Genomic DNA, 26939 nt, shown 5'->3' with positions numbered 1-26939 from the left:
AATAATAATGATATGTCGACTCGACGCTGTCTTTTGTCTTCCATTTCTCACAACAATCGATTTCTCATTTCTCCCCCTCAGATCCAGGTTAGTTTGTCACTCTCTACAATCTCCTGTCTTTGTCTTTCAATCTTATTTTTGTGTTCATTCATTCTACAAGTATATCGAGCGTCTATGGCTGCTGGTTTTAGCTTCTTGTGGTAGTTTTTGTTCACCCCATTTGGACCACTGGTTCACTGCTCAATACTCAAACGAAAAGGGTCGATACCCTCTTCATTGTGTTTCCTGAAGTTGCTAAGTTAATTTAATGTAGTAAAAAAACAATCTTTAAGGGTTTTAGTAGTCGTGTTTCATGGAGAGATCAGAATCTTACTTGGAGTGCGGTGTATTCATTTGGGTCAGACATTAGATTGGTTTTCTCGAATCTCGATGAAGCTTTCTTATATCACCTTTTGCTGCATACGTGGGTTAATGGATTTAGGCGACTAGATTTTCTTCAATTTATTGTTTCCGACACATTTGGTTCAATAGATTTTGAGATTCGAGCTTCAAACAAGAGGACGGAGTAATGATGATTGTGCTCACCACCTGTTTGTTGAAAGTCCTCTTAGTTTTGTGGTTGGAATTTAAATATTTAATGCTCTAAAGTGAATGTAGTTGATCTTATTCTCTCATATATGAAGTCTTTCTCGATGAAGCATTGATCTTATTCTCATTGTTACAGAGGGGTAGATAGACATAATGGAAGAAATACAGTCTCAATCAGATAACTACAGATCTTCATCATCTTCAGCAAGCAGTCCTGCTAGCAGAGTACCATCAAGTAACTTTTTCTACTTAAGAAAACCAGGTGCTTTAAGACAACCAATTTCATTTGAAGATTCACCTGATTGGGAAGAACCAGATGTTGAAGTTAGGGTGGAAGAGAGTGGTGGTGGTGGTGGTGACTCCATTAACACCGCCACCACCCCCATCTCACCATCTCTTTCAAAGCTCAACAGTGGCTCCATGCCATCTCCCCCACTACCAGAAGGTGCAGTTGTAACAAGAAAGATAGCAGGTGCTACAATGGTGTGGAAGGATTTAACAGTTACTATAAAAGGAAAACGAAAATACTCTGATCGAGTTATAAAAAGCTCAAATGGCTATGCTTTACCTGGAACAATGACAGTCATCATGGGCCCCGGAAAGTCAGGGAAGTCAACATTGTTAAGAGCCCTTGCAGGTATTTAGTCAAACTTTAACATTTTTTTTTTAATTTCCAATTTTAAATTTGTGAAATTTAACAAGTTTTCATTCCCCTTTAGGAAGGTTGGATGATTCAGCTAAAACATATGGTGAAGTATTCATGAATGGAGCAAAATCAAAATTGCAGTATGGATCTTATGTAAGTTTTCAAGATTTGTTTAACAAAGAATTGGAATCAAATCAACATTTTTATATTGTGGGACCCTATTTTTCTAACAAACTTCTTGTGTTATTGAAAGGGATTTGTTGAGAGAAAAAACACACTAATCGGATCATTAACAGTTCGCGAGTTTCTTTACTACTCAGCACTCCTTCAACTTCCTGGTTTTTTTTATCAAAAGAAAAGTGTTGTAGAGGATGCAATTCTTGCCATGTCATTAGGTGACTATGCAAATAAACTCATAGGTGGACATTGTTACATGAAAGGCCTTCCAAGTGGCGAAAGAAGACGTGTCAGCATAGCAAGAGAGCTTGTAATGAGGCCACAAGTCTTATTCATAGACGAGCCTCTCTACCAACTTGACAGGTCAAAGATTTTACCTTTTTGCCCTTACTCTCAATACCCTTTTGTGGAATAAATCAATAAACAACAAATTAACAATCTTTCCATTTTTTTTTCTCAGTGTCTCTGCACTTTTGATGATGGTGACATTGAAGAAGCTAGCAAGCACAGGTTGCACGTTAATTTTCACCATTTATCAAAGTAGCACAGAAGTGTTTGGACTTTATGACAGAATTTGTCTTCTTTCAAATGGAAACACATTGTTTTTTGGAGAGACATTGGCTTGTTTGCAACATTTTTCAAATGCAGGGTTTCCTTGCCCTATTATGCAAAGTCCTTCTGATCATTTTCTTCGTGCAATAAACACCGATTTTGATCGGATTATTGCAATGTGCAAAACTTGGCAGGTGATATATCATATATTCTTCATCACAAACTTCAAAAATTTATTCAATATACATCACAAAGTTTAAAGCTTTATGAATTATGATTAATATTTCTTGAAATAGGATGACAATGGGGATTTTTCATCGGTTAATATGGACACTGCTATTGCAATCCGAACCCTAGAAGAAACATATAGATCTTCAGCTGATGCAGCTGCAGTTGAAACTATGATACTTAGGCTAACCGAAAGGGTAAAAAATCATTACAACTTTCGATTATGTTAGTTTCAAGATTACATTTTAAGTTAATATTATTTTTTTCATAGTTTAATAAGATGTTTTTTTGTTTGAAATTATGGCAATAGGAAGGTCCATCTTTGAAAAGCAAAGGAAAGGCAAATAGTGCAACAAGAATTGCAGTGTTGACATGGAGATCATTGTTGATTATGTCAAGAGAGTGGAAATATTATTGGCTTCGGTTGATTCTTTGCATGCTTCTTGCACTGTGTGTTGGCACTGCTTTTTCGGGATTAGGGCATTCGTTGTCTTCGGTTGCGGTAAGTTTGCGTAAATTTTATGGAATGGAATTGGCAAAAGAATGGAATGAGCAATTGATCGGAATCACATTCCATTCCTATGTGATAAACAACGTTAATCTTTTCCTTGACTTACAAGATTTTATATATTGATTTCTCAGACACGAGTAGCTGCAATCTTTGTGTTTGTATCTTTTGCTTCCCTACTAAGCATTGTTGGGGTCCCTGCACAATTGAAGGAAGTCAAGGTAATTATGAATTGTGATCCCTATCAATGCAAGAAATAGCAACATACTTTCATTCATTTGTTTATTATCATTTATAGCATCCTACTTTCATATCTTTCTATTGCAAATACAAAACATTAGATTTTTGAGTAAATTACATGAATGGTCCCTATGGTTTGGGGTAGTTTGCACGTTTGGTCCCTAACTTATTTTTTTTACTCGGAAGGTCCCTACTTTTTATTTTTGTTGCGTGCCTGGTCCTGTCTTACCTAAAAAGACTATTTTGCCCTTGATTTTTTAATTTATTTAAATAAACACATCCCCAACCTCACTTTCAGCTCACCTTACCTACCCCACCTTATTTAAATAAATTAAAAAATCAAGGGCAAAATAGTCTTTTTAGGTAAGACCAGGGACCAGGCACGCAACAAAAATAAAAAGTAGGGACCTTCCGAGTTAAAAAAATAAGTTAGGGACCACACGTGCAAATTACCCCAAACCATAGGGACCATTCGTATAATTTACTCTAGATTTTTTTTCAAAGTACAATGTCTAAATAAGAAAAAACTACAAATTTTATTGAATGCAGGTGTATGGTTGTGAAGATTCAAATCAACATTCAGGGGGATTAGTTTTTTTAACAGGACAACTCTTTGCAAGTCTCCCGTTTTTATTTCTAATCTCAATTTCATCAAGTCTTGTTTTCTACTTCCTTGTGGGGTTAAGAAATGATTTCAGCTTTATGATGTATTTTGTGCTCAATTTCTTCATGTGCCTTTTGGTTAATGAAGGGATTGTGCTTGTTGTTGCCACTATTTTGCAAGATATGTTTTGGACTATTTCAACACTCGTGTTTATACATGTGAGTTTCTTAAAAATCATCCAAGAAGCTATTATTATTATGTTAATGTCGTTCAAATGTCTGAAATACCCCTGTGATATTTGATTTTATAGGTGATGATGATGCTTTCTGCTGGCTATTTTCGAATTAGAAGTGCTTTACCGGGACCCGTGTGGATGTTTCCCATATCTTATATTTCTTTCCACACTTATTCAATTCAGGCAAGTTTTATGAGGAATTTTTTATTTGTAGGGTTAATCTCAAAAAAGACCTTATATTTTGTGTTTTTTACAGATTAAACCTCAAATCTATTTTTTGCCTGAAAAAAACCTTGTATTTTTTCATTTTTCCCGATTTGGCCCTTTTAGTCATTTTTTGCCAAAAAAATTGTAAAATGTGAAGGGTTTTCGAGAAAAACTAAAAAAGTTGAGGGTTTATTTGGAAGCATTTAGAAGGTTGAAGGTTTTTTTCGGAAAAAAATACAAAGTCGAGGGCTTTTTTCGGAAAAAATAAAAAAATACAAGGTCTTTTTCAGGCAAAAAATAAATTTGAGGTTTAATCCGGAAAAAACACAAAATATAAGGTCTTTTTTGAGATTAACCCTTATTTGTATATTGAAAAAATTGGGTATTTTTTTATTCTTATTAAGACATTGATCTGAAGAATGTGTTTATGTTGGTTGTGTAATTATTTGGAACTTCAATAAACGAATAAAAGTAAGGGATTTATTACAACATTCTACTTTCAATATTTTTTTTGAAAAATATAATCAATTATAACATTGTACTTTTAGTTTTTTTTTGGGTTAATCTCATAAAAGACCTTATATTTTGTGTTTTTTTCCAGATTAAACCTCAACTTAAAAAGACCTTGTATTTATTCATTTTTTTCCTATCCGGACCTTTTAGTCATTTCTTTAAAAAAAGTTGTTAAATGTAAGGGGTTTTTCAGGTAAAACTAAAAAAGTTGGCGATTTATTTGGAAACATTTACAAGGTTGAGTTTTTTTTTTCGGAAAAAAAAGACAAAGTTGAGGGTTTTTTCGGAAAACATGAAAAAAATATAAGGTCTTTTTCATGAAAAAAATAAAGATGAGGTTTAATCCGGAAAAAACACAAAATATAGAGTTTTATGAGATTAACCCTTTTTTTTTTTTTTCTTATCAAGATATTGTACGTTTAAAAATTTGTATTTGGATGACATTGTTATAATTAAGTAGATTTTTAATGAAAGTAGGACACTATACATAATAAATTATAATAAACAAATTAAACAAAAGTAGGTTGTTATTTTTTGCATTTAACTAAAGAATTTAACTTGATTATGATTTTAGGGTTTGTTGGAGAATGAGTATGATGGGGCATCATTTGCAGTGGGACAAGTTAGGACAATTTCAGGGTATCAAGCTCTTCATAATGTATACGATGTTTCTCCTGATGAAAATTCAAAATGGAAAAATCTAATGATCCTGTCACTTATGGCTTTTGTGTATCGAGTTCTTGTGTTTTTATTGCTACATTTTCGTGTGAAGAAGAACTCGTTTTTATTTAGATTTGTGTGTTGTAAAATTGGAATGAATGATAGAAGATGAATGAAAATAAATATATATGCATGCTTTTGTGCGTTGTTTGACAAGTGTATATGGTTATTTATATATATTTTAATCTCTAGATTTTTTTTATTTGTTATGGAAATGGAAGAAATAGCAATGTATTTTTGTTAATTTGTGTGTTACAGAATCCTACTTTTGTTTCTTTCTATTACAATGTTGTAGTTTAAAAAATATACTCAATTTTCATTGTTATGATAATGAAGTTGAAAGTCTAATGCTATTTTTGGATTGGTTTTGATAGCTACAACCTCAGAATCACACCACAAGAAACAGAGAGTTACGAGACAATGGGATAGATGCCCACAATTATAGAGGTGGGTGCTCTCCTATGTTCAAGATGAACTTTTCATTAAAACTTTTCATAACCAAGAACAAGGCTCTCCAGGACTATAAGTAAGGAACCTTGGAGGCAAAAGGTACAAACGACAAATACTGCAAACACTAATATGTCCCCCATAACAAAAGAATGTGGGAGGAGCACAAACAAAAGAATGAACTAACAAAAAAATAACAGATCATAAAAAACAAAAGACATCAGAGAAACTTAGTGGGCCTGGATCAATAAGTCGAATTGGGCTGCTTTGGTTTGTTCTTCCTTCTGCTGAAAACGAATGTGTCCTTGGGCCTATCAATACCAACCTCCCAAACTTTAACATTGCCCTCAAGGTTAAATTCTGGAAATTGGAGGTTGATCTTGTCGAAATCTTCCCAGGTTGCCTCAGCTTCCGAGAATCCTTTCCATTGAATCAAAACTTCTTTGCCATCCTTTCCATTTCCACACCTGACCCACGGAGCAACATCAGTTGTAGGATTAATTCCAGGTCAGCAGTGAGCTGTGGGGGAAGTTCATTACTGATGCTAGGCTCGCCTTGAGCTCGTCTTAGTTGCGATACATGGAACACCGGGTGGATAGTAGTGGTAGGGGGTAATGCCAACTTGTAGGCTACTTTGCCAATTCTTTGAGAGATCAAATAGGGCCCATAGTAACGTGGGGATAATTTTTCAAACCTTCTTTTTGCCAGACTCTGTTGCCTGTAAGGGCACAGTTTCAAATAAACTCGATCGCCTTCTTGGTATTCCACCTCCGATCTGTGCTTGTTTGCTTGCGACGCCAATTTCTGTTGGGCTCTCATTAAATTGACCCGGAGATCATCTAAAATGGCATCTCGATCCTCTAGTAGCTTGTCGATAGCATCCATGTTGGTTTGTTACCCCTCATAATGAAGGATGGGTGGTGGGTATCGACCGTAAAGGGCTTTGAAAGGGGTGGATTTGATCGAGGAGTGATATGAGGTATTGTACCAAAGTGCAGCCCATGCCAACCAACTTGCCCAGCTCTTCGGTTTTTCGGAGCAAAAGCACCTTAAATAAGTTTCAAGACAACGGTTTACCACCTCCGATTGCCCGTCTGTTTGAGGGTGGTATGCTGTGCTTCTTTTCAGTTGAATCCCATGAAGGCGGAACATTTCCTTCCATAATTGGCTCACGAAAATTCTGTCTTTCTCGCTGATTATAAATGAGGGGAAGCCATGTAGTTTCACAATTTCATTGATGAACACATTTGCCACTTGGGATGCTGTAAACAGATGTTTAAATGGGATAAAGTGGGCATATTTAGTCAGCGTATCCATCACCACCCAGATGGTGTCCCATCCCCCTGATTTGGGTAGCCATGAAATCCATTGTGATTTCATCCCAGGTCTGAGCAGGTAAGGGAATCAGTTGTAACAACCCTGCGGGTGATGTGGTGAGGGCCTTATGGGTCTGGCAGACGTCATATTTCTTCACATATTCAATAATGGAGGCCCGCATTCCTTGCCAAAAGAGCTCAGCTGCAGCCCTCATGTATGTTTTCTTTTCACCCGCATGACCACCAATAGGAGAATCATGATACATAGCCATGATTTTAGGTAAAAGTGTAGACGAGGAGGGAATTACTAACCTTCCTTTGAACAGAAGATTGCCTTGATATGTAGAGCACCCATTGTGAGCATTAGCATCTTGAACCAAATCAACCTTGACACTTTTTATGAAATCATCCTTGTCAATTTCTTCTTTCAGCTGGTCCCAAAATTGCCAGACCCCAATCGTGATTATGTTGCAGTGAAGAGGAGTTTCCTTTCGAGAGAGAGCATCCGCCACCCGATTGTTGGCTCCAGGTCGGTACTGTATGTCGAAGTCGAAACCCATGAGATTCGAGATCCATTTCTAATAATCACTCCCCACCATTCGTTGTTCCAAAATGTATTTGAGGCTTAGTTGGTCGGTGCGTACCACAAATTTTCGACCCATCAGGTAAGGTCGCCATTTGAGGATTGCCATGACTATCGCCATGAGCTCCTTTTCATAAATCGATTTCAGATGGGCCTGTACCCCTAAGGTAGAGCTGTAGTAAGCAATGAGGCGGTTGTCTTACATCAGGACAGCCCCTAAACCATAACCTGAAGCATCCGTTTCCACTATGAAGACTTTGTTGAAGTCCGACATCGCCAAAACAGGATCAATTGAAGAAGGATAGATTTGGATGGAATGACGAAGCCAACACATGAAAGTTTTAAGATCGGTCGAGAATTAGCCGACGGAGTCAAAATGAAAGTTGTAGATCTTATTTTTACTTACGCGTGGATATAAAGAACGTAAAAAACGGAGGTCGTATGTGAAAGTTACGGATTTTAGAAGTCGGAAGTGTGCTGTGCGAAAATGGGTGATGTGACACAATCTTGGTCATTGCTTTCTCCTCAAGTCTTGCCACTAGATGGTGACATGTGGCACCAAGTTCAACCATTTTTCACCCTATAAATAGAACCTCTCACACCCTCATTTTCTTCACACCTTTCCCATTCTTTCTTCTCTTTACTCTCTCTCTAGCCCCGAAACCCCCCGAAAAGCCTAGGGAACCTCCCTAGCACGAGGCGGAAGCCCCGGAGTGCTCGACGGATCCGAGAAGAAGAGCTTTTCGGCTTGGGAACGCTGCTCCAAGCAAAACCCGGTTTTCTATAAAACCCGCTGTATGTGAGCTACGCCTACGCTATTTTTTTAATATAGCCTTTATTTAATTATAGTAACGTTATTAGGAACTTATAATAAGTACTTGGACTATTATTATGGGTTATATAAGTATTGTTTAACGCTTATATAATAGTAATAATAGCTAGACTATTAATTAGTCTCGGCGAATAATAGACTAAACTCTAGTGGTAATAATACTAGGTTTCGTCGAAGGAAATTATTTTTTTAAGAAGCGAAGCGCTGTCTGAGTTCGGAATCACCACCTTTTCAAGTGAGTGCATAGTCCCTTTCATCTTACACATAGATATGAAGTATTTAATATAAATTACGTGCTATGTGTGCATATTGTTTGTATACTTGCTGTCTGTGCTGGGTGAAAGATTTTTATATATGTTTTAAATGATTTAAACTGTATATGTATTTTATATCTACAAAATGTGTTGGGTAAAACATTGGTAGATGAAATAGTTGCTGTGTGACAAAAACAAAATGATGAGAGGTGATATAGACCATGAGATAAGGGTGAGAGGTAAACCATGAGAGAAGCCTTTTACCCATGTGTTGGCCCCGTCATTCAGCAGAGTATGGATGACAACCACAGACTATTCTAGACAGTCCAGTGGACACTAGCAGGCTCGCAACCTGTAGGTGTTTTGAACTGTGTGCTCACCAACTGTACTCTAAAAACCCCTTGACATGTGTTGTGAGAGGAGTCTCGAAAACGACACTGTCGATAGACGAGATTAACCCTGGAGACTATGCAACGTAGTGCCTAAACCCCTTGACAGGTGTTGTGAGAGGAGTCTCGGAATCGATACTGTCGATAAAAGAGAATAACCCTGGCGACTATGAGACTTAGTGCCTATTGAGTAAACCATGGCATCGATGGACTTCATGCCGATTCCTTAGGATAATCCTTAGGAATGAATGAACGATGAATAGCTGATTCTTAGGGTAGATCCTTAAGAGTAAATAAGATAATGGGGATGGGTAATTGGGTTGATTGATTGTTTGATGATTAAACATAATGATTATATTATTGTGGGTTGAAAAACCTATGTACTCACCAGGTTTCCCAACCTGACCCACTCAAGCTTATTTGCATCATGGGTGTCGATATGAAGCTACTTTACACTGAGAGATTTAAAAGAGATGTAGATCACTAGTGTAAATGAATGTAAGTTCTGTTTATGCTTATGTTTCTGTATTGACGATGACATCCCAAGGTTTTGAAAATGAATAAAAATACATTTCTTCGGAAATGCTTTGATAATGTATTTATCATGTTTTTTCTGGGAACAAATTCCGCAACATTTTTATTAAAAGAGGTACTCTGATTTTTATAAAGCATAAACAAAATCAGTCTTTTCTGGCCGTGAAAATGGGGATGTCACATTAGAGCCTGGAATGTGGTCGGGGCGTTTGTGAGGCCAAAGGGCATTACCTTGAACTCGTAATGCACTTCATGTATACGGAAAGCGGTCTTGGGGACGTCTTCAACTCGTACGCGTATTTGATGATACCCAGACTTCAAGTCCAACTTGCTGAAGATAGCCGACCCGTGCAACTCATCAAGTAGCTCGTCAATCACAGCTATAGGAAATTCATCGGGGACGGTAGCCCTGTTCAAAGACCGGTAGTCTATGCAGAACCTCCAAGACCCATCTTTTTTCTTTACTAGGATCACTGGGCTAGAATAAGGACTGTTGCTTGGTTGTATCACACTGGCTTGCAACATTTCTTTTATCATTTTCTTTATTTCATCTTTCTGATAGTGTGGGTATCAATAGGGTCGAACACTTATCGGGGCTGTCCCTTCCTTGATGATAATTTGGTGTTCCATAGTTCTTGGTGGTGGTAACCCGGTGGGATCTCGAAAAAGACATTCGAATTCCTAAACAGCCTGTTGTAAAAAACTAGGGATGTGGTTTGTATCTTTTGTCTCTTCCTCCACGTTACTAAGCTCAATCATCACCCATTCCCCTCCTTTCCCAAGGCCTTAGTCATGGCTTTTAGAGAAATTAGAGATCTTCCCAAGGATTTGTCCCCTTAAATCCTAGCCTTCCTCCCGCATATGTCGAATTCCATGGTCTGTTCCTTCCAGTTCGTCTTAGTCACCCCCAACGTTTCCAGCTACTGCATCCCTAAAATGACGTCGGAGCTGCCAAGTCTCAGGGGGAGGAAATCCTCTCTAATGTCGAGTTCCTTGAGGTGGAGAAAGACCCCTTTGCAGACCCCAATGCCTTTCTCCCAGTCCCCGATCCCCATTCGTATCCCATACAGCTCTGTTTCCTCGATGGGGAGGTCCAGTGTGGTGATCAGATGAGATGCTATGAATTTATGAGTGGCCCATGGATCAATTAGGGTTACCACTGGTTGATTTCCAATGACGCCCCTTACCTTCATCGTCTTGGGTGATGACAGCCCCGCCACAGAGTTCAATGACACCTCTACTTCGGGGTTGACCTCCGTAGACACAAGGGTAGCAGGATCGATTTCGTCGGGGGTACCCTCCGGGTTCACTTCTTCCTCATCCACGAGAATCACATTAACTTGTGATTTGCAGACATGCCCTTTGAACCACCTTTCGTCGCAGCGGTAGCAAACGCCGCGACTTCTCTTATCCTGGATATGAGCTTCGGTCAAAGTTCGATGGATACAAGGGTTACCTCCCGTTCTTTCTGGTTGCGAGAAGGTGGTTGTGTGAGTCGAGTTTCCCCCTAAAACTCGTTTCCCCGATTGGCTTCCCCGATTCCCTAAGGCTTCGAACCCGCTAGCGAATAAGGCCCTATTCCTTTCATCAATTTATTGGGATAAGTCGATAACACGACCCAAATCTCTGGGAGTCCACAGTCATAACTCCGTTTTGATTTGATCCGATAGCCCATCGATGAAATTCCCTAATGCCACTCTCTCAGACAAGCCTTCCAGCGGAGCCGATAATTCGATGAATCACCGGACGTATTCCTCCGCCGTCCCCGTTTGTGTTAGGGTAGCCCACTTCTCGTACAAGTCGCCTCCATGAATAGGGCGAAACCTATTCAAAAACACCTCCTTCATTTTATCCCAAGTGCACATTTCTGTTCGTTGGTTGGACCATCGATACCAGGCCAACGCGTCTCCGCTGAGGGCGAAGACTGCTGCCGTAATTTTCTCTTAATCTAGGAGTTGGTAAATGGCAAAGTAGCGTTCCACCTGAAGAATCCATCCGTCTGGATTCGTCCCGTCGAAGGTCGGCATGTCAATCTTCCTATGCCTGAACTCGTATCTCCCTCCGCCGGTGTTGTTGTTTGGTTGGTACTAGGACCCAAACATAATATCGCTTCTGCCAGGTCCCCCCTGACCTCCTCCTCCGGGTATTGAATGGCCTGCGCCAGAGCCGGTGACCACAGAGCTATTCGGTCCTTTGTTCTTGTTCATCGAAGGACCAGAAGGAGTATTGGTACCTGAAAGGATGATTGGTGGTTGGCTTCTTCCCCCAGGAGCTCCGACCAAGGTATCCAGTTTTTCCAAAACCATATCAATGGTCGATTGTAGCTCGTCTTGCATTTGGTTCGTTTTGTCTTGGCCTTGAAGCAGATTGTCCATCCTTAGCTTCAGTTCTTGGATATCGGTTCCATGAGACTGAAGATGGACTTGCATTATCCCCACTTGCTCTTCTACCTTCTTCACCGCTGCTGCTTCTTTGGCTGCTCCTCCCATTGGATCTTAATTCTCTGATACCAATTGATAGCTACAACCTCATATCACACCACAAGAAACATAGAGTTACGAGACAATGGGATAGATGCCCACAATTATAGAGGTGGGTGCTCTCCTATGTTCAAGATGAACTTTTCATCTTAAATCCAGTGTCCCTCAAACATAATTCCATTATTATCACTTTAGCCCCCGCCTACAAATTCTTTTTCAACTTCAATCCATTTTTTACCAAATAACCCTCATCTATAATAATTCATTACATTTCTGGTCCCAAAAGTTACCATTCAGCCCCTCCTTTACAAATTATTCTCAAATAAAGTCCTTATGTTACCCTTTTAACCCCGACCTTCAAAACTCTTTACAAATTGAGTCTGAAATTTACCATTTAGCCCTTGCTTCCCATAATCTATCCATCTTAAGTCCCAATAATTTACCAAGTGGTCCTTACATTCATAAATATTTACAAAACCAATCCGAAAGTTACACTTTTAACCCCCAACTTCTAAATTATGCCAATTTACTCCTCGAAACCAACACCTTGCAATTTAATTATTGATTTGGGGTTACTATTCATTCATTGATTTATTTTATTTATTTATTAAGTAAACGGGGTGTTACATCCAAATAACATAAAATCTGAAGGATGTACACCATCACGCCTTCGCCTTGCCACGATCATCTGAAGTACCTGAAACAATAAACTGAAACTATAAGCCAAAGCTTAGTGAGTTCACTCAAAGTACCACCACACAAACAAATAACCAAAACAGATATCGGGTCTACAACTTTCTAGTTTGATTACCCATGGCCCACAACCTTTCGGTTGGCTTGCCTAATACATACCGGGTCCACAACCTCCTGGTTGGATTACCCCTGGCCCACAACCTTCTGGTTGGAATGCCCCGGTCTGTTGACTGACAGCACAAAGCAGTACAGTCTCAACCCCACCACACCATGTCGACATATACATACAAATAACATGTATCTAGCAACAAATAATTATATAACCAGTCAACAGACAAATAAGAAGATCTACAGATCACTACCACATAGCAACATCCTATATACCAGGATACAAAAACTAATGGGCCGACATTGGTGCCTTCGACCCACAAGAACAGTAAGGAAAACTCACCTCTCAATCTGAAAAGAGTTCTGAATAGATCACTGCTCTAAATATCAGCTCTACCGATCACCTATTCATTGGAACATGACCAAACTTAACTTATAATCAAAATACCCAAAATACCCCTAGGTCAAACTTGGTAAAAAACAGGTAAAAGTCAAAAAGTCCACTGAGTCCACTCAGCTGAGTACGCCCAACGTACTCAGCTTGTACGCTTACCGTACACGAGCATTGACCAGAAAAACAGGCTGTTTATCTGGTACGCCCAACGTACCATTGCGTACGTCCAATGTACGCACTTGTCACATTTTCCTTTTATTAAGAGCTTAATCCTTAAGCTCTTTTGTCTAAATCCCAGATCTAGTCCTCAAATCATGTCCTTAACCATAAAGTTTCCAACTTTATGGTCTTGCATGACTATTAAGTGCTCAATACCAAAAACCCTAACTTCTTAACTCATTAAGACATCCTAGTTCATGCATGGAAGGAAACTAATGACCAAGATTACATTTTATGCTTCTAAACACTCCAAAACGTCTGAAAGGACAACTTATATGATTTAGAGTAACCCATATTCATAATACCAAGCTTATGGGACCAAAAGACCACAAATCCATGGCTAAACAAGATCTAATCAATACTTCATCAAGTTCAGAGCTTTTTTACCTTCAAATGGTGTCAAATGATGATGTGATTATGGATCCAAAGTGCTCCACTCTTCTAAGATGGTCTTCTCTTCTTTCTTCCTCTTTCAAGATCACCAAAACACACACTAATGGCTCAAAATGCTCTCAAATGGATTAGGGTTTGCAAAGGGGTTGAAATGGGGTTGGAGGCTGATGAGAGAAAGAAGTATTGGGAGATAAGGATGTTTAAATAGGGTCCAAACCCTAAAAATTAGGGTTTGACCCCTGACCATGTACGCCCAACGTACTTGAATAAATCCATGTATGCCCAACGTATAAGCATGTACGCCCAACGTACTCACGCAACCCTAAAAATTACAAAAATGTCATTATGGACCAATTTGCAAACAATTCGCATACCAAGGGGGTAAAAGGTAAATACCTGAAAATCAAGATGCACAAAATCTTGATAAAATATGTTCGAAGTAGCGCGATATGAGGGTAAAATATTGTGAGTTCGATTAAATTTACAACTTTGTTATAAACAATGTACACGAAGACGATATCGATCTGATTAATGTGATCATGGATCATATGAAAACACAAACCAAAAACGTTTTGCACATCTCCAAACTTGGCAAAAGTTGAAGAATTTCCCAAAATGGAATAACATTGTTTAAAAAAAAGGATTAAAGGTAGTTGTTGTGTTTGAATTTTTTATGTTTTCTTCTATTTTATTTTAAATTGTTGTCTTTTTTTTTAAAAATTAATGTAATGTCTTTTTCAATTTAATGATAGTTTAAGAAAAATATATGCGTTTATTATATTTTTAAATTAAATTTAATTAAAAAAATGATGTACTTAGTGATAATGTATATGCCCGTAAGTATTATGGACAACCTTATTATATTTTATAATTTTTTTTACTATATGGACCAAAAGGTCCAAAACACGACCCACATACTGGGCTTTCATTATAGTTAAAAAACTAAGGTTCATGTCCAAACTCAATTTTGAGATTACGTGGTGGTGCAACTGTGCGAGGACCAAAATTCGACAAAAAAAAGGTCGAGGGACCAAACATGCATGTTGGTGAACAGTTAAGGGATAAAACTTATAGCTTACTAGTTACTACTCAAGAACCACTTTAGTGCAATTAAGCGTTTAAAACTTACAAGTAACTTAGAATATACACTTTAAATGATTATAACGTTTTAAATATTTATGTCGAAGAAGTCTATTATTGTTTTAACTTTAAATTTTATAATTGTATTTTACTATAAGTTTTTAGAAAAATATTAATGTGTGACATTTTTACCCAAGTATTCAACCTACTCTGATATTTTTTTTTATTTAATTCGTTATATTTTAAACCCCAAATTAAGATTGTTGAAATCACTAATCTGATTCTAAGATCATACAATCTCATCTAGGTAAAACGATCCGAATCATACTTGGATCGTTGTAAATCGATTCTGATCATACTTGGATCGTTTTTGTGTAAAATCAGATGTAGGACTGTAAAATATCTCGTAAGATTGATTTCTAATATTTTATTTAACTTTTATAAAAACTTATGATATTTTGTTTTGGGTTAAATAAATCAACCGAACCCTAAAAAGTATTTTTGAGTTGTTTATATTAACGGATGTTTAGAGATGTATTTATCATGTTTTAAATTATTTTTTTGTTAACCGATGAAAAAAGATACATATTTTAGACTGATTTTGATAAAATCTTGCGATTTCGATTAAATTTTATGATATAATATTGAAAATTAAAAAACAATATAAAATCTCGATTTGGTCAACATCCAAAATTGAATTTAGATGTTGAGCAAAATAACCCTAAAAATTATTTTCTCTTCTTTTGTCCTTCCTTGACTTGAAAAAAATTCCTAATTCCCAAAACGAGTTGGTTGACCCAATTTTCCAACGACCTGTTGTTAGAACTTAGAACCCGTGTGCGCGCCAATCGTCTCGAAATCTTTTGATGAACGAATCTTGCAATTGCAATTGCATAATCTTCTCTCTCAAAGTTATCACCTCTGCAAGTGTAAATCTTTCGATGCAATTTGATTGCTTTGAGTTGATTTCTCAGTTCCTGAATAATTAATCCCCCAAATTAACACAATGGCGACGGGCATGGCTTCATCGATGTTAAACGGTGAGAGAGCTGTGGTTTTGCTGTTCGTTTCCAGCATTCTCTACTCTACACGCATATCCCTTCTCTATGAAGGCCTATCTTTCTCTCTTCTCACTATTTTTGCCCTATTCGTCGAGATCTCCGTCGAATCGTACGGCTCCGCCTTCCCCTTCAAAACCAGGTACTCAATTGATCCAGCCACTTCATAAATTATATTAAATCGGTTTCTTAGGGTTTACCAATTGTCATAATTTGATGGTGTTTGGGTTTATGTGCGGTTTATTTCAGCCGAATCAAATGTTTATTTGATCAACAGATGCGTTTACTGATTTTTTTTAGACATTAACCATGAAACCTCAAAGCCCTTATAGTTTGATTAGTTCATTCGGATATTCTACTTTGTTTGTCAAAGGAATTACTCTCAAAATTTCAATCTTCTATCCTCATTTTGATGGAATTCAGGTTGATTGGGTTCATCTTATGATTACTGAGATGAATAATTTGTAAATTTCTCATATTAGGCCAGGTGCTTCATCAGGGATTCTGTTGGGCGCTGTTACCCTTCCAGGTGTTGCAATTTCAAAGCTGATACAGTTATCAAGAGCTTTGTCTGTGCATGAAGTTGGAGTTGAAGGTGCATAGTTTCTGAATCAAATCCTCTCTTTTACTTATTGGAATCGATAATCACACACACACACATACACACACAATTCAATTATAGGGAACAAAAACCAAAATTCTTCATTCTTCTGATCTTATAAGTTATATAACCTTCTGTATTTTCTCATCTCTCCCTTTACAGAGGTTGAATTCATAAGATTACAATATTGGGCCACTTCTACTACTTGCCTCTGTGTGCTTGTTTTCCTTTGCTTCATGTGTCACCATGAATCCAAGAAGACAAATTCAGTATCTCTTCATAACGATTGCCATATGAAGTTCAGCATTAGTTCCATAGCCTTGTTTATAGCAGTGTGCTATCTATCTTTTTCTGCAAAATCATCTTCCAGTGAGTTCATTGACTAATTTACCCCTCAAAACTCCATTTTTTCAAAACCTGTAATTCAACTCTTGTATCTTGCAGAATGGAACATGGCATTGACTTTGTTGTGGATTGTATGTCATGGAGTAGCAGCAGTGAAATTCATTCAACATGTTCTCAACACATTTCCAGCATGTGCTTCATTTGGTATCTTCTTCTTCTTCTTATTCTTCTTCTTCTTCTTCACTTTCTTTTTTCATCATTTTACAATTTCAGTAACTAAAATCAATTGTTTCTATTTTAGGCGAAGCACTTTTGGTTACAGCTGGATTTGTTGTTTATTTTGGAGATATGTTTGCATGTACAACAGCAAGGTTGAGTTCTATTGCATATGGGGTTGAAAGAAGTGAGATAAACACTATTATACAGGTATGTTTGTTAAAAACATTTATTCAATTAAAATACTTTTCAGAGTCACTAATTTCTTTTTACATTCAGGGAATGCTTCTTGGCCTTCTTATAATTCCAATCTTATTCAAATCCATCTTAAAAAAATGGGAACTTTACATGACAATGACATCATCAAACACAGAAGTCAAACGGTCAACTATATTTTACCTGTGTTTAGCATTTATTCTATTATCAATTGTTCCATTATGGATGCAGTTTGTTCAAGATTTCCATGTGCATCCCTTTCTATGGTACTTTTCACCTTTTATGAACTAATTTTACTTTAAAGTTTAAACTTTTTTTATCTTGACCCTTTACATAACTATTTCTCCCTCTTTTTTTTTAGGGTTTTAAAATTTGTATTCTCTGAACCACACAAAAGACTCTCCTTATGTGTTTATTGGGTGGCTGTTATATGTGCATCTGTGCTTCGATTCTATAACATCTCCAAAAACAGTAAAATTGAACGAATTTTACTCAGAAAATATTACCATCTTGTGGCTGTTTTAATGTTTGTCCCTGCTGTCATCTTCCAGGTGAGTACACACACACACACACACACCACCACCACCACCACCACCACCACCACCATCTGAGTTTTTAGCTAATGGACATGAGTTTTGTTTTCAGCCATTGTTTCTCAACTTGGCTTTTGGTGCAGCTTTGGGGGTTTTCTTAGTGTTGGAAATAATTCGGGTAAATTCTTCTTGAAACTTGATTTTATTTTTTTGTCATTTGATAAAAAGATAAAATATTATGTGAGCACAATGTTTATTAATCTTTGGTATATATGTCATCTTGAGAGCTTTGACAATTACTTTTTAATTATATAAATTTTTTCTAAAATATATCTATTTTTATTTTGTATTTTTAATTAAATAGATCACCTAATCAAAAAAATAAACACAACTAGGGTGTAAAATGAAAAATGTTGTTAAATGCAAGGGCCAAAATGGACAATATCTTTAAGATGAATAAGTCGTTGGAGTGACCCTTTAAAAAAGCTCTCATCTCTCCAATTGTAAAAAGCTATCGAAAAGCTTTTTCAAATAGTATTAAAGATACTCTTAATGTGGTGAAACATTAATTAATTAATTAATTATTTATTTATTTTTGTTGGGTGGGATAATGATAATATTTTTAGGCAGGTATGGAGAATTTGGCCTTTAGGAGCAGTTGTGCATAAGTTTATGAACGCCTTCACTGATCATCGTGACTCTGATCTTCTTATAGTCAGGTGTTAATAATATTTTTCCCTTTAAATTACAAACTATAATAAAAATAATATATTTTTCACTTAAATATAAAATAATTTTATGCAGCCATTTTTCGCTCCTTTTGGGATGCGCGTTGCCTATTTGGATGTCGTCAGGATTCAATGATCGACCCCTCGCACCTTTCGCTGGAATCTTAAGCCTTGGAATCGGAGACACAATGGTAACAAATAACAATATAAAATCCTATTTATTATTTTTCCTATATTTTTATATAACATTATTTATATATTCATAAACCTTTTTTCTAGGCATCCATGGTTGGATACAAATATGGTGTTCTCCGATGGAGTAAAACAGGCAGTAAGTATATAACATATATATAACTTATTCTTTTTCGTAATCAACATTTTCCTTAATCCTTTTTTTTTTTAATTTTATTTTTTTATTTACAGAAAAAACCGTTGAAGGCACTGCTGCCGGTATAACATCGGTCCTGGCGGCTTGCTCAGCCCTGCTGCCGCTCTTGGCCGCCACTGGACACATGTTCACTCAGGTTTCTCTCTCTCTCTCTTATTTTTTTTATTTTTTATTTTTTATTTTTAAAATTTGGGGTGATGGAAAAATTGTTGCAGCATTGGTTATCTCTTTTGATGGCGGTGATAGTGAGCGGTTTACTTGAGGCATACACTGCACAGCTTGATAATGCATTTATACCGCTTATATTCTATAGTCTTTTATGCCTTTAAATTGTAATTTGTAAATAAATACAAACGTGTTATAGTGTTAGGAAAAAAGAAAGTAGATAATACATTTTTTGTAATGTTGGATTATATACACATAGTAATACAAGGGGTAGATTTTTTTTATTCAAATTAATTAATCTTGAAAAAATATACGTACTTTTTATTATTTACTGATGTCATCATTTATTTCTGAATGACAACATAATTTTATTTAAAAAAAAAAAAACGTACTTAGAAGCAAGGGAGCAACAAAGGTTGCATTCGATCAATGGGTTACTACACAACTGATCTCGATTCTCGCCACCTTGTCATTATACATACATTATAGTTATAAGAGTAATTTTCGAAGTGAAAAAAAATGCAATAATGATGAAAACTTTTTATTGAAAGATTTTTAGCATTGATAGTTCACGTCAATCTCTGGTATATATGTTCCCTCAAAGTCTCAAACATCATATATAATAATATAATCACTTTTGAACACCAGTTACAATAATGATAGAAACTTTAGGATTTTGGTTTAGGAATCCATGGCATGGCAAGAATGTATCGAGCGAGTGTTTTGAAAAATGGTATTTGACAATTAATAAGGCATCTGAATATTCGATATAATCCTTATGGAGCACCGGTAAGGATGACATGGCACCTTAGGCCATGTGTGAACACCGTCCCAATGAGGCGTAATCGTGATGTGTAGTGAGCCTGATTACGGAGCTTCACAAAGGAGAGAGAAAAGAGTAAATGGTCTTTTGACTGTTGAGGTTTAAAAAAATTAAATAAATGGGTTCCCAGCTGCTCACTGCGGCTTCGCGCTTTTGCAAAGATAGGAGAGAGAGCTCGTCATTTGGATGATATGTTAAGACACCGAAGTACGTCGCATGTGTAGTGAGCCTGATCACTGGACCAGTGCCTTACCCTCGGTAGGCCACTAGATGGTTAAATAATTTCTTTTATTACCAACCGGTTCTAATTTAACACTATATATATCACAACTTTTACACAACAATTTTAAAATTTTGTACATTGTATACAAACACAGTTGAATGATGACGAAATTTTCATCCTCATCTTCGATGACGATGATATCTTTTTTCACCCATTCCTGAAAATGACAATCATCATGTTGGATCAACAAGTTGAAAGTTCAAATTCCAAAAAGAAGACTAGAACTTTAATAATCAGGGATTATGACGATGCATACATACTTCTGGTACGTGATTACTTTGCCAATGTTTGCTTATACGAGCATATTCAATTCAAAAGTTGTTTCATATAATTAGAAATTTATTCGTACATATATCAAAAGATATGGAAGATAATTACAATTTTATTTTTAATTGAGATGGGATGGCAGAGGTAGACAGAGTTTTTGTTCGCTACAAAAGTATACATCCGCACTTCATCTTGTGGCATACATCACCGCAGACACATCATATGAGTATTTGAAGATGTCCGAGGAAACAACACGAGAATGTGCTTAACTATTTTGTGGGTACGTTATAGAGTTTTACAGTGACATATATTTACGGAAGGTGGTGAGTAGTGATTTTGAGCAATTATATGCTGCACATCAAGCTAAACATGGTTTCCTAGGAATGTTTGGCAGCATTTAAAAAAAACGTTAAACTAACCTACTCCTAAACACCACCTACGTCTCCTAGTGAGACTTGAACTCATGACCTCTCATTTGAGAGAGTCACTCCTTACCACTAGGCTAACGTCCCTTTGGTAGCATTGACTGTATACATTGGGCGTGGAAAAATTGTCCCAATACATAGCGAATACATAGCGAGGTCAATTCACACAAGATGATCACAGAATGCCGACTATAATACTAGAAGCAATAGTTTCAAACGATCTATGGTTTTAACATGCATACTTCGATATGACGGGTCATATAATGACTTGAATGTGGTAGGTGTGTCGTTGATATTCATCGACATTATGAAGGGTAAAGCACTTGACTTTTTGTATGTTGTGAACGGAAATGAATACACGTTTGGGTATTACCGTGGTGATGGGATATATCCGAAATAGGCTACATTTGTCAAATTAAACTCATATCTACAAGATGAACAAAGAAAATTATTCAAGTTAGCACAATGATTAGCAAAGAATGATGTGGAACGAGCTTTTGGTATATTCAAGAACAAATGACACATAATAAAACACCCGACAAGATCATGGGATCGGGAAAAATAAGTTTTATTTTACATAACATGATAATAGAAGAAAATATTGGGCTATTTGTATGTATAATCTAAACGATGCACTTCATCCATATGCACAAACACAAGTCAGCACTCCGACATACTACACATGAGTTTTGAAAATACAAAACATAGAGCAACGCACAACAATCTTCATCAATATTTAACGGGGCACATATACCAAAGGCAACAGAACAATGCCGATGAAGGTGACTATGATGAGACTGATTACGACACTAATGGTAGTTTATTATTTTGTAATGTTAAATTGATAATTGTTTTTGTATTTTTTTGATCTTTTTAATGTATTTTTATAATTTCAATGATAGAATGTTGTATTTTTTTTAAAGATTTTAACTTAATTTTAATTATGTAAATAATTTAACTTTAATTTGTATAATTTTAATTATATAATGGTTTATTAAAAAAATAAAAAATAAAAAGATGTAGATGATGGAGTGATGAGTATTTCCTATGGTTAGTGGGGATTTAGTGTAGCTCGTGTGTGAATTGATGTATTGCACTTTTAGAGTAACCACCTATTCAACCATACTTGGTGGCCTAAGGGAGGACAGAATCGTCCCCGTCCTTCCCGCTACCCGCCAAACCCTTTGTGGAGGGAGTCGAACCCGCCTAAACCGCATTCCTCCCAACCCATCTTCCCTATTTTTCTTCTGTGATTCAACCCTCCAGCGGTTTCTTGAACCCGCTCAAGATCCTCTCTTTCTCTCTTGCTCTCCTCCCGGTGCTCCCTCTTCTCCTTTCGGGTCAAAGCCGCTCAACAAAACCGCTACCATTCCGTTCTCCCTAAGGGATGATTGGTGAAACCCAATTCGATAATTGCAAATAGGTACCATATCCAACCACATTTTATTTCTAGAGTAAAAAAATAGAGTAATAATTTTCATCTCTATCATACTTTATTTTCACTCTATTTTTATACTAAATAGAATATTCCAAATATATTATTGGTCTCTAATTTTCTTTAGATTTTTATAATATTATGTAAAGGTTTTTAAAAATTCGTCTAAAATCATTTTTTTAAGAAGACTTTTAGCTTTATATTATTAAAAGTATAACCAAACAAATAATTTTTATATAAATAATTCAAATTATTTAAGATATTCATAATTCATATATAAATAACTCGTATGTAATTACTAAAAAAGAGACAAAGTTACATGGTTGGTTCATGTGTCTTGCCAAAACATGTTGATCCAGTATAACTATCTAAGCCACTACACGTTTGGTCCTTGTGGTTTCGGTTAGTGCTTGTGTGGTCATTCAATAATGACATTTATATCCCTTTTAAGTTATTATATTTTTATTTAATTAATTTCTATATTATTAAATTAGAAATGACCTTACCCCACCACCGACCATCACCGATATCAGCACCGCCCCTCCCACAACCACATAATGCTATAAAATCTTTCTTTCACACACATACATATATACATTCTTGAATTGATTTCAAACTAAGAACATACACAACACATACAAACATAATTTCATATCCACACACATACATACCTTCTTGAATCGATTTCAAACCCAGATTCAAGTACCATATACCTTATATTCAAATGGAAACATGGTCCTATCATAGATTTACAACTTCAATTTGAAACAAATTTACAAGCACTGAGAAAGTAGGGGAAAATCTGACTTTTGCAGGAATTGAAAAAAAATTATTGATGAACACTACAATAAAACTGGCCTTTCATGACACACATTGCGTGTCATAAAAGGGTACAGATGACACACAAATGCGTGCCATTAAAGCCTAATGAACAATCACTCATATCTCACACCTGAAATTATCGATCTGAAGCGATGCTTAAATGAGAAGGAGGTGGGCTTAGAAGCGTATCTAAAGGGCTGAATCACCTATCGCTACCATCTACCTTCCCCAAAGCCACCGTCATGGCGTCTTTCTTCTTTGGAGCCACTGTCGCCGCCCTCTTCCTTCCCTCAAGCCACCTTATCAAATGTTTTGTAGATGTTTCATGTTTTGAGAGAGAGAAAGAGTGTGTGTGTGTGTGTGTCCTTGAACCAGAGATGTGTGAAAAAGCCCTAGAGCCCCATTTTGTGATGAAAAATTGACGGACGCGCGTTTAGTTAAATAAACATAAAACGACAGTTGTGCACCACGCGCCTTTTATGATAGGTGCTCTCTGTGTTTTTTTGAATCTTTTTTACACTAATTTTAGAACCCGCAAAATGCATATCCTAAATCCTTCAAATTTTTGGAGAAATGACATTATTTTTAGGACATGCACTTTTGCGTATCATAAATCAGTACTTGTCATAGTTCGCACGTCATTAAAGGCTTATATTCTAGTAGTGGAAGATTATAAGAAGGTGATCACAAAATAATTGGATCGTCTTCATTAACACTTAAGCCCACCGGTTCATTAACCCATGTTGAACCTACATATCTTCATCTCACTAGCCCTTGACTATCTATAATCTGTTAAACTTGTAACAAAGAAATCCCCATCACAACCTTCAACGTTTTCATCTTCACACACTATTTCACCATCTCCAATACCTATTTTGTTCTTCATCTTCTCCACCCCACATTATCGGTCATACTCATCACCATCACAACGTTAGTGATGCAGGGTAGAGACCTGAATCGATTTCCCCTGTATCATCATGTGATGTGTTCATCAGAACCTATGGCTTAGGCCAACAATGGTTCGATTTGAGAGATAATGAGGAAGATGGCGGAAAAGAGATGGAGGAGATGGAGTTATACAATGAAGGTTCAATATCACCGGTGATGTTGGAGGGGGGAAGTTGGCGGTGGGAAAGAGATAGAGGAGCTGATGTGTAACGACCCAAAAATCAAGGGTATAAAATTTCATTTTTATTATAGTCAAAACACAGATGTCGTTTAACCCAAACATTCCAAAAACATTGCTAATTAAAACATTTACCAGAGTTCATCCCAAAATCACATATGGCGGAAAACACGGGTGTGTGCGCTGCGATCAAGCCGGGTTCTTCATTTCCAAACCGATGATACCTGAAACCATAAACTAAACTGTAAGCACGAAGCTTAGTGAGTTTCCCCCAAAATACCACATAACATACAATCACAGAATAACATCCACCAAAATATCATCCACAATATATCATGTAACATACATATAGTTGCCATGGGCTCCCCCCATGGTCTCATATCCAAATGCAATGGGCTCCCCCATGGTATTTCAGGCAAGTGCCAGGAGCCACCTCCGGGTCTTCCATGCAAGCATCACAAAGACAACTAGCATACTGTCACACCCCGACCGTCAGCAGAAACACCGGGCGGTGTAACGTCATTTCTTGTATCATAGTTATCAACTTCCTGAAAACACATGCATTTAAAAATACGTCAACATAAAGTTGGTGAGTTCATAGGTTTTGACTCCATATAAAAATAATACATTTTCCAAGTTCAAAAGTTTAGTTTTGAAAGTATCATTTTGACTCTCAAACAATTAATATATATATCATAGGTATAATGGTTTACTTACCAAATAAGTATATACGTATAAGTCTTATATATTAAAAATATAAGTGTTTGTAATTCCATACAAACTAAGTTGCTACGTATAAATCTTATTTCAATTCTATAAGAGTAAAACCACTACGTATAAATCTATTTCAATTCTATACGAGTAAGTAGAATAGGTATAGTGGTCTACTTAATATACAAGTAATATACCTATCCGATTTTTATACTTAGAGTATAAGTCCTTGGGAAACTTATACTTACCATTTATACTTGTATATCGACAAAGTATAATGCTTCTAAAATTTTGCTACCATGAGCCTGTAACCGCTGCTACGACACAATACCTCTGATAAAACACACTCATGATTTCAATGAGAAACAACACACTCATGATTTCCATGAGAAACAATACACTCATGATTTCCATGAGAAACAATACACTCATGATTTCCATGAGAAACAACACCATACGCTTCATCGACGCCGGAACAATAACAAGTAAAAGGATAGTTCGTCACCTGCTTATGGTTGACTGTAGCTAACAATCACAAGTGGGGTTGTCAACCCGTATACTAATTATACACGACTTCCTCGCTCACACGGGATTAACGGTTACAGTTCAGAGGATTTCCGCTAAGATCCCTAATCTTAGTTGATGAATACAATTACTCATGTAGACTTCGACGACTTTATATAGCTCTAACAACAAAAGCATTTTCGTGTCTAAAACCCTAAGTTACTAGACTATGCTTTTAAACATTACTCCTAACTTCATAACATTTAGGCAGTATAACAACTATAACTTGAAGTAAAACCAGGTTTTATCTTGTCATAAAACCAATAACAACATATATCATACCAAGTTTTATCTTGTCATAAAACTAATAATAACAACGTATAGCATACCAAGTTTTATCTTGACATAAAACTAATAATAGCAACATACTTTATAAATTAACATATAGAACTTCCGAATATAACTTCGGAACTATATCGTACACAACATATATATAGAATCCTAAGTATAACTCAAGATCTACATTAGTATAATAACATGCTAACAAGTTGATAATAGTTGTATATATTGAAAATGTTATATTTAGAAAAACTATACCCCGACTATTATAACTATATACTATCATATAGACATAATAGTAATGAATATACAATATTTAGCATGCGTCTTCCCCCAAAATATTAGAAAGTGGGGCCGTGAAACTCACCCTAGTAGCGTGATCTATAGAATCTAAACGGTCAGAGGCTCGTCGTTGTCAGGCTCGGGAAGGGAAACGGCCTTCGGAAACGAGAGAGAATGAAAGGAAAAGGTGTAAGGAATGAATGAGCTTTGATCGCTATTTATAGGCTGTTCTGGGCCATTTCACGTCGTGACATACCTTGGGTCACGTCGTGAACATCCATGAGTCACCCCGTAGCTTTAACACGTGTTTTATAGCCCCGATTAGTGTCCCTGACACGTTTCACGTCGTGGACTTCATTTTCACGTCGTGACTTAAGGCGGCTAGGGTTTCTGCCACGTGTCATGTCCTTAGACAGCTGCATCTTTGGAAGGTCATAACTTTTGCATACGAACTCCTTTTTTGACGTTCCTTATATCCACGCGTAGGTATTTCCAAGTACTACAACTTTGTTTTAGACTCCAATAGCTAGTTCTAAGTCTATTTTAAATTCATCTTATTATAGACATTTATAGTGTTAGGGTTTATCATAACTTCTTCACGCGAAGTCAGATTTAGACGTTCTCTATATTTTTGGAATCGTATGGACGTATACTTTGAGTTGTATCATAAATTATGTATGAATGTTCATATTTTAACATGAATTACATAGTAAGTTTATCACATTACTCGTT

At 36.5% G+C, this 26939-nt stretch overlaps 3 protein-coding genes across 4 annotated transcripts; 2 read left to right on the top strand and 1 right to left on the bottom strand.

Annotated features, from left to right (window-relative positions):
- The first annotated feature begins 14 nt into the window (after window positions 1-14).
- Window positions 15-5374, top strand: ABCG3 (ABC-2 type transporter family protein). The gene is made up of 11 exons (XM_079076291.1): window positions 15-87; window positions 725-1225; window positions 1308-1387; window positions 1488-1774; window positions 1872-2157; window positions 2260-2388; window positions 2502-2693; window positions 2834-2920; window positions 3489-3761; window positions 3854-3961; window positions 5073-5374. Exons 2-11 carry the CDS (start codon window positions 742-744, stop codon window positions 5328-5330), a joined length of 2184 nt encoding a protein of 727 aa, XP_078932417.1. The 5' UTR covers window positions 15-87; window positions 725-741; the 3' UTR covers window positions 5331-5374.
- A 723-nt stretch (window positions 5375-6097) lies between these two features.
- LOC145119517 (uncharacterized) lies at window positions 6098-6550 on the bottom strand. Its single transcript, XM_079055184.1, has one exon. It carries the CDS (start codon window positions 6548-6550, stop codon window positions 6098-6100), a length of 453 nt encoding a protein of 150 aa, XP_078911310.1.
- Window positions 6551-15640: 9090 nt separating this feature from the next.
- On the top strand, window positions 15641-19480 carry LOC145157203 (phosphatidate cytidylyltransferase family protein). Of its 2 annotated transcripts, XM_079076287.1 has the most exons (13): window positions 15643-16140; window positions 16481-16593; window positions 16762-16968; window positions 17044-17148; window positions 17246-17370; window positions 17440-17642; window positions 17738-17927; window positions 18022-18087; window positions 18540-18628; window positions 18714-18828; window positions 18917-18968; window positions 19061-19161; window positions 19241-19480. In XM_079076287.1, the coding sequence occupies exons 1-13, from the start codon at window positions 15947-15949 to the stop codon at window positions 19352-19354; spliced, it is 1674 nt and encodes a 557-aa protein (XP_078932413.1). In that variant the 5' UTR covers window positions 15643-15946; the 3' UTR covers window positions 19355-19480. The 2 variants fall into 2 exon arrangements, with proteins under 2 accessions (XP_078932410.1, XP_078932413.1); XM_079076284.1 differs by having other exon boundaries at window positions 15641-16140; window positions 17246-17642.
- Window positions 19481-26939: the final 7459 nt, after the last annotated feature.

The sequence above is a fragment of the Lactuca virosa genome, chromosome 1 (assembly GCF_052849685.1).
Source record: "Lactuca virosa cultivar CGN04683 chromosome 1, Lactuca_virosa_CGN04683_v6, whole genome shotgun sequence".
In the NCBI taxonomy this organism is placed as follows: Eukaryota; Viridiplantae; Streptophyta; class Magnoliopsida; order Asterales; family Asteraceae; genus Lactuca; species Lactuca virosa.
Note: the sequence above shows the minus strand (reverse complement) of the source record. Positions and strands in the feature narration are given on the sequence as shown.